General features: G+C 40.3%; 1 protein-coding gene across 5 annotated transcripts in view; it reads right to left on the bottom strand.

Annotated features, from left to right (window-relative positions):
• Positions 1-654: 654 nt before the first annotated feature.
• LOC120564154 (contactin-1a-like) overlaps positions 655-12,335 on the bottom strand; it is a 62,649-nt gene continuing 50,968 nt past the window's right edge. For 4 of the 5 annotated variants that reach the window (XM_039808905.1, XM_039808902.1, XM_039808903.1 and 1 more), the window contains exons 15-24: positions 11,862-11,985; positions 8,782-8,943; positions 8,300-8,449; positions 7,653-7,723; positions 6,333-6,567; positions 5,197-5,300; positions 4,704-4,893; positions 4,438-4,550; positions 4,180-4,336; positions 655-2,965 (exon numbers count right to left, since the gene is read on the bottom strand). In XM_039808905.1, the coding sequence (XP_039664839.1) occupies positions 2,889-2,965; positions 4,180-4,336; positions 4,438-4,550; positions 4,704-4,893; positions 5,197-5,300; positions 6,333-6,567; positions 7,653-7,723; positions 8,300-8,449; positions 8,782-8,943; positions 11,862-11,985 (1,383 nt within the window). In that variant the 3' untranslated portion in view covers positions 655-2,888. Of the gene's footprint in view, positions 2,966-3,812; positions 4,030-4,179; positions 4,337-4,437; positions 4,551-4,703; positions 4,894-5,196; positions 5,301-6,332; positions 6,568-7,652; positions 7,724-8,299; positions 8,450-8,781; positions 8,944-11,861; positions 11,986-12,335 lie in introns of those variants that run through there. The other variant, XM_039808904.1, reaches the window with a different exon arrangement.

Genomic DNA, 12,335 nt, shown 5'->3' with positions numbered 1-12,335 from the left:
TACTTTGTACATTACTCTGAACTGTACTGCTTTTTGCACTTCTGGTTAGATGCTAAACTGCATTTCATTGTCTTAGTAACTATACCAACAATAAAGTAGATTTTTTTCTAATCTAATCAATTTGGCAGATAAATATGTTACATATAATGTGTAAAAGGAGCTTATAAAATATGATGCAGTGCTACTTTCCTAACAGTATTTAGGAAAGTAGCACTACCTCAAACCAGCTCCAACAATAAAAAAAACCAACTCAGTACCCCTTTCCATTAATGCATGCTTTATAAAGAGTAATAAGTTGTGATGAATGGCTTCATTCATATTTCTTAAGAAGTTTAATAGGGACAATATTTGTGCTGTCTAGTTTCTGTTTTGGGCCATTCTGTATAAGCATTACTTCTAATTATGATACTGAACCACAGTTTGCTGATAATTATGTAGTTTAATTTAGTAAATAAAATGGTATTTTTACATTTTGTATTGCCACTTATTCCACCATGGACTGTAAACCTGACTCACACCAGAACTCAGACAAAAGTGCTCCGAGACCCACACAGTTTTTAGCTGCACTCACACTCAAGCTTATAGTAAACTCACATTGTTGAGAACTCCCAGGTAAAGAAAAGTCGCTGAAAAACAACAGAGAAAACACCAGAGTTCTTTAATAGTTAACTACACTTTTATTGTTCCTTGTCCAGCCAATAAGAGGTTCCAGTTTCATCCCTCACAAGTGCCGTTCAAGTCCAGCGAAGCACTGAACTTCCAGCAAACAGCCAAACATGCTGCCATTGCCACCAGTGATGCTATCAAATCCCCAACATATTGTGTGTGCGGAACTGCAGGACCAATTTTTGAACTTGAATGAGTGAGATTCCTTTAGTCAGTTTAGGTTTTTTCTCTAAAAATCATCTCCCCAAGACTTCATAAGAGATAACTGGCTTAATGAAACTTAGCAGCTAATGCACATATTAGGCTCACTGTAGATCTACACTGTCTCTGGCATAAAGGGATGCCACTCATATAAATGGAATGTATTTTAATATGAAGCTGAGAGGTTGAGAAGTTGCTTTAAAGTCGATTTGTTTCAATGTCATGCATGTTAGAATGTAGAGCCACTGCTTTGTCCCAAAACACCAAAGTTCAAGGCATTCATGCATTTGGCATTTTTATGATTTGTCGCATGAAGGAAAACTGGGAAAAGCACTTTGTGGTGGATGTTGATATAGTCACAATGTAGAAGCATGGCCAGCATCAGTCATACAAGAATGAATCGGAGGAATTCAAAACGCAGCATTTGTTCCTCCATTCAAGGGAAATAAACGTTTAAACTGTCCAACTAAATGTGGGTCATGGCATACAAATATAATAATCATAAAAAAGACAACAGTTGATACTGTTTATATATCTCTGATCACGTTACTGAAAAGACAAAAATAATGCAGTGGAAACAACGTCGTGAGCTTTTGATGGGCTCTCGGAGCTGACATAGATGGCTTTGCTTTTCTTCTGTTTGTACCAGATAATGAAAAAAGACTGTTATAGGAGCTAGGCAAGTTGTCTTATTAGAAAATATAAAGTAGCCACACATACATTGCACAATTATTGGAGGGCATGAGCATCGCTACCGTTCACTATAACTGTAAATAGTGACTCTTACACAAAGCCATAAACGAGAGAGATGAAATTAAAATGTTTACACTAAATAAAATGCCAACATTCTTTACAAAGCACCAGCAGTTACCACTGAGGCCCTAATGATACAGTGAAAACAACAGGTTTTTCTTTTGTTCAGGATTAGTTCAATAATGACCCAGATGTTGTGGCAAAGCCCTGATCACTGCACAGTTGTACAAATAAAACCAGAGGTTTGCTGCAGTTTTGCATTTTAAACTGCATCTCTGATATGTTGTTTATAGTTCACTTCCTTGTTTCTATGTTTTGCTTTACATTCAGCTTTGCAAATATGGACCCATGTGCCTAAACACTTTTGAACCATTTCAAACCTTTTTTCCTTTTTTCCTTTTTAACAATGTCAACATGCACACAATTTGAAAGTGGTATTCTATCAAAAGAACTCGTGTTATGATTTGTAAATAAGCACTGATTGCAGGTCAACCCAATCCATTTTTTCAGCAAATAACATCCATAGTATATTAGGTAGCAAAACAATATTAATTATTGGATATATTATTTCAGCATGACATAAATTGCTCTTTCCCCTAAGATGTTTGTTAATAAAAAATCCAGTATGAAAGGATGAGATTTGCTTTGACTGTATCTCTGTAACAAAGGGTCTGCTTCATTTTAAAAAGAAAATAGAAGAAAATTACACTGAACTGCAAGTAAAGAAAGACAAAGACATTTTTATAAACCCATACACTTATCCTTCACAGCTACTTGTTTACCTTATACTATGGAATGCACTGTAGGGTAGATTTCCTAAAATATCATAGATAAAATGAAGCCCACGTATCTGAACAAACAGCTTCTTTATCTACATAAGAAAGGTCGGCTTCATGATGTAAATAGACTTAACAGCCAACCTTAAGTGTAATGTTCACACTTTCAGTCATGATCCATTTTCAAACAAGTTATTGTGAAAGATAAGTGCAGTCGTTTATATAAGGCATATTTAAAAAGTTGACAGAACTCCTTTGACACTCCTCCAAAGAGGCTTTTTGTGGATAAATAAGGGATGTCTTTGTCCATTTCCAATTTTTCCTTTTCTGTGTCTATTTCCACAAACATATTCCAGAGGGGAAGAGTTGGAATATGACGTCCCGGGTTACGGGGTAGAACCAAAAGATTGTGGAAAGAGTCCCAAAGTCCTCATAGGCGTCAACCATAAAGAGTCTACTTCACGGAAAGTGAAGACAAAGATGGCGCTACATTCAGAGGTTCAGGCAGAGGAGAGCCACCAGGAGCAGGGAGAGTACGCTGAGAGAAGGAGCGGATATGACACTTCCACCTGAGAGACACAGAGAGATAAAAGTAGGTCTGATTTTGCTTAAAATATACCTGCACCGACAGTCAAATTTGCTGCTAATTTGAGGAAAAAAACATATGTCCCACGAGTGTCCAGCTTTCATCCATAAAACTAAAGACTGTGTGATATTATACCCCATCTGTGTAGAGATCACTTTAAATGCCCACTCCATTTGTCAATGCCCTGCATTTGAAATCCTCCACGGCTTAAATTTCCAGGTCTGTGAAATCAAGCTGTCAGTAGGTCTGGACTGAACGATAACAGATAAGGAAAACCACAGGAGGGGTATCCTCTACTCATCAAGATCAATTACAGAGGCTTAAGGCCTCCTCCATCCAGTCAGCATACCTGTCAGTCCATCAGCCAGTGGGGATCGAGTCAGGGGGGTATCAAAGCTTTAGTCACGGGCCGTAAAGTTTCCCATCTTAGCCCTCCAATCTAAGGTACTGTATGAAACCTGAAGTGACAGCTCTGCTCTGGCCAGGGAACCCTCGTGCTGTGACAAATGATAACCTACCGCCAACTTTGAACCTTGTATAATCTCACTAGCAAATGGCAGGCCAGGAATAAGCAGTCACAGTGTGTTACATTAGCACTATGGATTTAAAATGTGATTAGATAACTGAAGGCTTTCTTTATTTATGTTCCACTGATGAAACTATTTTTCGCAAGAGATTACTCTCACTCGCTAAATTTCATTTCAGGATGCCTCATTCTTCTAAATAAGTAAGTCATAAAGTGTCATCCACACACTTTCCATTTTGTAAAACTTTATTAGAACGAAGATACATGTTTACTGAAAAGAAAAAAAAAACTTAAACACCAAATCCAACTCAGGCACCTAAATTGTAACTCAAATCTCTAAAGTCCAGGTTGACTTTTTGGTTCATTTTTCTTTTTGGCAGACTTTCTATGCATTAATTTGTGTCTTTGTTCAGCAGCGTTAACACTGTCCACATGCATGATGTCTTTTTTTCAGCAGAAACTTAGCTATTAGTCTGACTTTTCATTTTGTCAATTTAACAAAGTGTGAAGCTGCCAGGTACCTAAAAGACAACAAACATAACAAAGGTACTTAAACAAATGTTTAAATCTTTAGTCATAATCACAATTCTAGGTTGTAAAATATGGTCATATTCTGTCTGTAGCAGATGCCAAAAGGCAAAATGAAGGGGGCAAGTGAGTCTGTCTGTTACCTGTGATGTTGACTTGTGCCACGGCCCCATCTCCGCCCTCTGTGTGCGCCCGGACCTCCACCACGTAGTTCCCATCTGTGGGCAGGAGAAGGTCTATGCTCTGCTTACTAGTTGTGTATAGAGTGCCTGAGGAGTGGCCCTGCTGCCTGCACAGCACCTAGGTGTACACACATATCATTTAAAAGAAATGTGGTGCCCAGCAGCTTTCCTTCAGGGAGATTATAATCTGTATAAACGTAAATGTCGAATTGTACTCACTTTGTAACCATCTACCGGTGCCTCGTTAGCAAGTGGTTCCACATGTTCCCAGACAATATTTACTTTCCGGCCCTTTAATTTTTTACCAGCTATTCTGGGAGGTCGACTTGGAGCTGTTAAAAGACACAAAAACAGTAAAGAATAACAATTATATTAAAATAGCATATATTTGTAAATAAGGACTAAATATAGCTTTAAGATACATGTTGTTGTTTTCCATGCAGATCCCTGCTGGTCAACACTAATCTGCTAAAAGCACAACATACGGGCTTTCTTGGTGTGGATCTGGAGGTGCTCGCTGGCCGGCCCATATCCTGCAGAGTTGTAGCCCCGAACCTCAATAAGGTAGTGGGAGTCAGGCTTCATACCCTCCAGCCTGGTGTGGTTCTCACTGCCGGGTACCACCACCCTCTGGGCCCGCCCCTCACTGTCTTCCTGATTCCTCCAGTACTTCACCTGGGACACAGAGGGACAGAGGTGAGATGGCTGGGATCCATCACCAGCTTGGTGCACAAGCCTTGCCTTTACAGCACTTATAAAAACTGGTTTATACCATAAGGAAAGGGAAGTAAATAAGTAAAATAATAATAATAATAATAGGTACAAGCTAATTTATAGAAACTAGCAGGTATAGAAGTTCTACTAATGGGTGTTAGAATTTAAAGACAGTAGTTTAAACCACATCAAAAAGACATGAGCCAAGCCGTAGTACGTCTCCCGTTTCTTTTACCAGGATGCCTCAGTAACATTTCTACTGACCTGGTATCCATCGATATTGCTCTGTGAGAGAGGCAGCCACCACACTATGGCTTCTGTGGCAGAGAGAGCTCTGCCGTCAACACTTACAGGAGCTTCAGATGGAGCTGAGGAGAGACACAAAGTAGTTTACCGTAAGAGAACCATTTTCAAGGATGAGTCTTTCAGAGCTAATCCTTATATTGCACACACAACGCTCAAACCTAGCATATTTTATATGTACGAACATATGCACAAGCTAATGGATCCATAACCGTGATCATAAACTGTCTAGTGTTTTTTATATGTGTCTACTGGCCTTACTAATGCTATTTTTCTTTTAGTGGTGCTCAAGCATCATTTCAGTAATTTGAATTAATCACTGTAAGGAACAAGGGAAGTGACAGAAATCTCTCTCGGCACACATTCCTTCACTAGGCCATCAAACACTTTTCCGTGACTTATGGGCCAGTTATACACTTTGTAGGCTGCAGCTGCCAGGAAACTGTCCCTGAATGTGAAATAGCCATGCTGGGCCTTGAACCAACAACCCATCAAATAATCATTGTGTTCCACACAGAAACAAACACAAAAAAACAATACTGCACAACCAGCATGCACACAAATCCAAATGGTCACACCCCTGGGGGCAGAGCGCTTCTACAGGCTTAGCTATAAAAATCATAGACACTCAAAAGGAAAGCGTTCCCAAAGTTGGTTACCATGGCAACGGGGCATCTCTGTAACCCGTCATGTCTGGGTTGCCAGTGGTTATCTCCACTGTCTGTCAGTGGAAGTTAATAACTAGGCTAAATGCTTTGCATCCTTGGGCGAATTATCAGCTTTCTGGTTCATGCTACATAGATCATGATAATCCCCCCGCAAGGAAAGACGGAGAGAGGGGAAGATGGGTTCACTTTCAAGGGGTATTAAAATTCCTCACAACTATACATGAGAACTCCTATTAAATGAGTCCTACTCCACTGAAAACCCTGCGGGTAATAAGTAGCTGACACTGACAGATTGAAATAGCAGAGTGTTGGCATATTGAGGAATTCAAACAGGCCCAGGTTGATCTGTGACATTGTTTTGAGATCAGTTTGGCACATTTTCCCTTTTATGCTTCGGCGTTGAGAGCTGTAAATCTTTTCAGTGCTTACCGTCCTGTGCAGAATAAATGATAGCTGTTAGGCTGAAGGGTCCCTCTCCTTTGCTGTTGAAGGCTTTGACTTTGACTTGAAACTCTGTCGATGGAGGGATGGAGGGGTCTTTGTGGACATAGCGCTTGGCCTGTGGGTCAGCAACCGTCACCTTACTCCACTCGTGTCCATCTTGTGGTTTGAAGGCCACAATGTAGCCAAAATTAGGCCCATAGTAGTACTGTGGCTGTACAGGCTGATGACAGAAACATCAAATATTACTTTAATGTAATGTTTTATCCAACACACCTCTCAAGCCTGCGTGTGAATTACAACTTAATCCTGTCAGAGTTCACACTATGAATATCATACATCATCCACTTATGCTTGTGCTATATACTAGGATTAACAGAAAGACTAAAAAAAAAGGCCATTTCCATTAATTAGATACGTGTACATACTGTTCCGTAAAAATGACTGAATAGCGAATGATACAAAGAGTTGGGACACTTTGCTGGCTCATCCCTCTTGATCTGTCCTCACGCCCCATTTCCTTTGTTGGCACTCTGGCTTTATTTTCACACTAAATATCCAGTAAGACATGCCTGCATTAGGCACTGTTAACCTGTAAACACATCGCCCCATCCTCCAGCTGCTCGGGAATTGAAAAGCCATGCCTCAGCCAAGCAAAAGGCATTTTACCTATGAGAGCTAATTTATAAACCGCTGCAGCAGGGCAATGGAGGAGAATGATTCAGTTCAGTCATCGATTTTTGTTGATATAGCTTGTTTTGTTTGGTACAAAGTATGAGAGTATCCAATGCTTTAGTTCCCATATATCTTCCGGGATGTGCTGGCCTCAAGTTCAACAGTTCTCTACCATATATTTCATCTGTTGATGTACTATGTTGTCCTCCAAAGTGACTGGAAACATATCATTGGCATGCTTTAAATTCATGGACATTATTGTCAAAAGGATGGCCCTAAAAAAGGCTGTTTTGCCAAAACATAGAACGAAGTTAAAATAAATGTAATTGTTGTCATTTTGTTTTATATCTGCCTGCAAGCCAACACCTCCTGTGCGTTTTCCATCAGTTTTTTATTGTCAAAATGATATCTGTTGCCATTTTATTGTTCTGGTGCGTTACTTTTTCTTCTGTGAAGCATTTTGCAACTTTGTTTTAACCTGTGCTCTAAAATAAATGTTATTATCATTATTAGAAAATAAAAACATTTACAATCTGCCTAAGGTGAGTGATGGCAGCAGGTCTCCTTTCTGTGAGCTTTAACTAAGCTAATGGCCCTTTTGACCCTTGTGCCCAGCGGAAAGTTCAGACCTACCGTCCACGTGATGGTCAGTTCTCTGCTACTCCCTCCACCGCCGCCGACGTCTGAGGGCGCCACCACAGGAACTACAATAAAACAGCAACAGCAAAACTCTGAGCCCACATGCTAAGAATCCACACACACAATGCCAACACACACAGGCTGTAACCTATCCCTGGCAGCAGCACTGAAACATCCTTCTTCTGCAAATACAATATAAATGTCATGACCTGTGCCAAATGCAACACCTTAATGTCAATGTGGGAACCTTGCCACTGAAGGAAACATAGAGGCAAAAGGTCTGTTGTTTTGCCTTGAGTCTAGTGGCTTACTCTTAAATGATGATTCTTTTTTGAAGAGAGGTTACTGTAGGCCTGTGATTTCCATTTTATAATTGAATTTCAGTATACAGTTTCAGCAAAGTGCTCATTTGTTAGAGGTTTGTGTGGTGAGTTTGGCAGCATGCTTCTGCTGTAGGAAGTACAGATTGATGGGATTTCTACTGATTCACTTTTACAGTGATACTTAACGTAAGTAAACAGTGCTATAACAGAATAATGAAGGATAAATATCAGAATGGAAAGCTGGACTGTAGGACCATGTCTCCATACCAAAAGTCTTATGTAGCGAATGTTAGCCTAAAGTCAGGAACATGAGCTTACTTGCTTCCAGGGTTTTGTCTTTAGGTGACGGGCTGCTCGGCTCTCCTGTCCCCAGAGCGCTAGTGGCAATCACTCTGAACTCATATTCTATCCAGGGGAACAAATCCACCACTGTGGCCATCTCTGTATTCCCCTCTACATCTGTAGGAGCTAGAGATAAAAGCACAGATTTCATTTTACAATGCCAAGATTTTAGGGCTATAGCACGGTATGCTAAAACATTATACAGCATAGGTTTGTGCAATCCCTATATTTAACAAAAATATCCTAAAACAACAACAAAGTTCCATTTTCAGAATGCATTACTATATTTTAAGTCCTTGAGGCATGGCTAAATTACATTTCAGCCATCTTCAAAAGACATTAACCACCATGTAGGCCTACAGTATCACTATGTGGCATGACCCAAATTCTCATAACACCAGAGCCAGCTCAGCATTAAGGTAGCAGTGTTTATTTGAACTAGTGTGCTGAGTTCTCACATGTAGTGGCATTCTTCCAGACTTCCTTTGAGAAGGAGTCCCTGTACTGGATGGTATATTTGGAGATGGGGTTGTGGTTGTCTGCTCCACGGCTCCACTGCAATGTTACACTCTTGTCAGTTTTGTTCATCACTCGCACCCCACCTGGGGCACCGGGGGGACCTGGGGTAAAGAAAAGAATAAGACACGGATTAAAAGTGTTTGTTTGATGCATGATGAATACAAGTGTGGCCACACAGTTGTGTTGAGATTAGTGACACTGTCCCTTAGCCTTCACAAGTTAAAATCCCCTCAAGTTCCCACTTGGACTTATCCCTGAGGTAGAAGTGTAGTGAATGTCCAAGACAAAAAGAGGGTATTGCATTATTGAAAGAGCTTTATCTTTATTCAAGCTCATGGGGAAATTCTTGGCAAAAGTCCTGAGTCGTTTAACAACTGTATACTTTAACACCATTTTCCAAAAAGACCACTGTTTGATGCATATGAAACACAGCACATCAAAGCCTTAACATTTCTTCTTTTAAGTCTCTTCTTTAAAAAGACATCAGCAAAGACTGATGGATTAAGGCATTAGAGCTTAAAGCCCATTGACATATATGAACTAAAGCTTAAGCAAAAAGCTTTTGAGCCAGTGTTTCTCTTGGTCCTCCTGCTCCTCTCGATTCTTCCTTTGGAACATAAAAATGGCCTAATAGAAAACCCAGACTATGTCAAGGTTAGCCACCCAACCCACAGCCTCAGAAATGTCCTCATTTGCCTCAGGATTTACTTTTTTCAAGTCATAAACATATGACAGAGACAAGTAAGGCGATTAGACAGCCAAAGCTGGACAGCCCTTAAGCTTCCCATCTCCTCTATGAGTCAGAATAGAAAGAAAAGTTGTGAAATCTACCAGTTTGTACAATTCAATGCAGTTTCCATGTCTGTACAACACTGAGTCATATGGATGCTTAGCACAATGTGTTTAAACTGATAAGCTTCTGTGCTTTTTACTAACTGACATACTGCATTCCCAGGAATCAAATGTAATAACGTTTATGAATAGTTTTCCCAATTCACAGACAATTACATTAACACAGCCACATTTCAACACTGTTCCAGGCAAATGGTAACATTACGCTACAAAAACACACAGACCCGTCATATGAAAACAGCTCTTTTTCCCTATCCCAAATCCCCACTAATAACAAGCTGCAGGTGCAGAGCTGTGTTTTTAGCTCGGACAATCTCCTGAAGCAGATCTGCTTCCTCATATGCCGTGATAAATGGCTGTCTTTCATCTCTCCCTCGCTGCGACTCGGACTGCTGACATTTGGCACTCCATTAGGAGCAGCCCAGGGCCTGTGTTTTGGTTCCACTCTGGGAAACGTTACAGTCAGCTGCTGTGCGTTCACCTGGCCATCTGTCAACACCCGCTCAGAAAGCAGCAGTGGTGGCAGCACACCCAGTGCACAACAGGGATCACTGGCAACCAGATCACTGCTAATGTTCTCTGGTTCCTATCTGAAGAGACCCTTTGTCCACCAACACTGAGTCTGTTTCAAGACCGGAGGGGAGGCTGTAAGGCAAGCTCTCTCACTCATCAGGAAGTGGAGGGTGAAAACAAAGCCTGATGACTCATCCAGGAGGTGAAATACAGTAAATGACAGACAGAGCACGGTGGAAGAGTGGCAGTGTTTCTTTTGTGCATGTTGATATCTGTATGTGGCTGAAAGAACAAGCACTGAAATCAGCAGCTCTCCATATCAAAATATCGTGGTGAAAGATAGAAATCTATGATGTTATGGCGCATGGCATTACACAATTAATAACCATAAACATGCTAGTTGCTGTAGTGCCAACAGCCCTCACTAATCTATAAAAAGTTCTACTTTATTCAGTTATAATGAAGACAAGTGAGAGCTGACTCTCTGTTTAAAACACTTCTTAATCGGCAAAGCATTGCTTGCTTCTCTCAGTTTAATCAAATATACAACTGTTTATTGTAATGCAACCACAGCAAAAGGCTGAAAAAGTTACCATTTGTTTTCTAAGTTACTTTGCCTGGCGGACATAGAGCATTTGGATAAATCCGACCTAATTTGCAAAGTGCCAACATAAAGTAAAGCCAAACAATATAATCTAGAGGTAAGGCACTACCAGATATGTTTGAGTTGAGTTATTTACACTTATATAAAGACAGTATTGGTTGGCTATCACTGAGCTTATCTGGGTGGTAGTGGTAGATAGTTAGTGTTCCATGTGTATGTGTGTGTGTGTGTGTATGTGTATGTGTGTGTGTGTGTGTGTGTGTGTGTGTGTGTGTGTGTGTGTGTGTGTGTGTGTGTGTGTGTGTGTGTGTGTGTGTCCTCTCTTGCATGAGGACACAAGGCGTTTCCTTCCATAGCTTTTTCCAGCGCTTTCTCTCTTGCTTTCCTTGACGTGGAGTCTCGGGTCAACAGATTGTCTGGCAAATGACTCTGGTCTGGTTACTCTGGAGAGATTTACATCTCTTTAAACATACACTGGATACAGTACTTAGTACATGTTATCTCTCTCTGTCTCTACTTTTTTCACACACAGGGTCTGACAATAAGGAGTTAGGGGAACATTTTAATGAGTAGTTTAGAAATATGTGTCTGATGAACTGTGGAATTCTTTTGGCTTGTGCTCACTTTAATAAGCTCTATGAAATTAAACTTTCTGAAAACACTAAATATTCAAAACTAAGCAACCATCAAAGTTTGAAAAACATCTTTATACTCACTTGGGCATTATTTATAAAGAGTTTAACAGTCAAAAACTCTGCTTCATCAGAAATGTGTTGGCATAATTAGATTTGATTTGATTAGACAGTATCCAAACAATCCAGAGCAAAGACAGAACACAAAATACAGAAATCTCTCATGTAAAATAACCAAAATGGTTAGAACTTTCACAGAGAATAGTGTGTTAATGTTAAAATCCCATCTCTCGCAATCTCTGAATCTTTTGCATTCATATGCAGATATCCGTTCTGTAACATCTAGCCTAGTAAGTAGCTGATTGAGAAAATATGTCTTAACAGCCACATTTTATATACATGACTACTCATGACTCACCCCTGACAACAAGGTGGGCAGAGGCGGTGACATTGTCAATGGGGGTCTGTGCAGTGCAGGTGTAGCGTCCGGCATGCTTCAGCTGGAGGCTCTTAATCAGTAGCTCGCCATTTGAGCTTCCATTCTGCACAAAACAACACACAAGAGTAAATTCAGAAGTAGGCAAATCATCATACATTGAGAGGCAAAGCTTTCCCACTGTGTCCTTGTCAGAGCTAAATTAAAATGTTGGGGTTTGGGAAGTGTTTGCTCAAGACAGCACTCTTTCACTGAAGAAAGGTAAAACCATACCAAAAACCAACTTAAGAAATACATGACTGCATTGAACTCGCTGTTTGAGAGTCAAACTGGCTTTGCTAATACCACATAAACAGTATTATATGGTACTGGACCCCATTTTTACGAGGGAAAAATCCTCCTTGTGTACAAAAATGGGGTATCATCAATCACAATTATAATCGTGTTTGCCTAGTG

Source organism: Perca fluviatilis, chromosome 8 (genome assembly GCF_010015445.1).
Source record: "Perca fluviatilis chromosome 8, GENO_Pfluv_1.0, whole genome shotgun sequence".
In the NCBI taxonomy this organism is placed as follows: Eukaryota; Metazoa; Chordata; class Actinopteri; order Perciformes; family Percidae; genus Perca; species Perca fluviatilis.
Note: the sequence above shows the minus strand (reverse complement) of the source record. Positions and strands in the feature narration are given on the sequence as shown.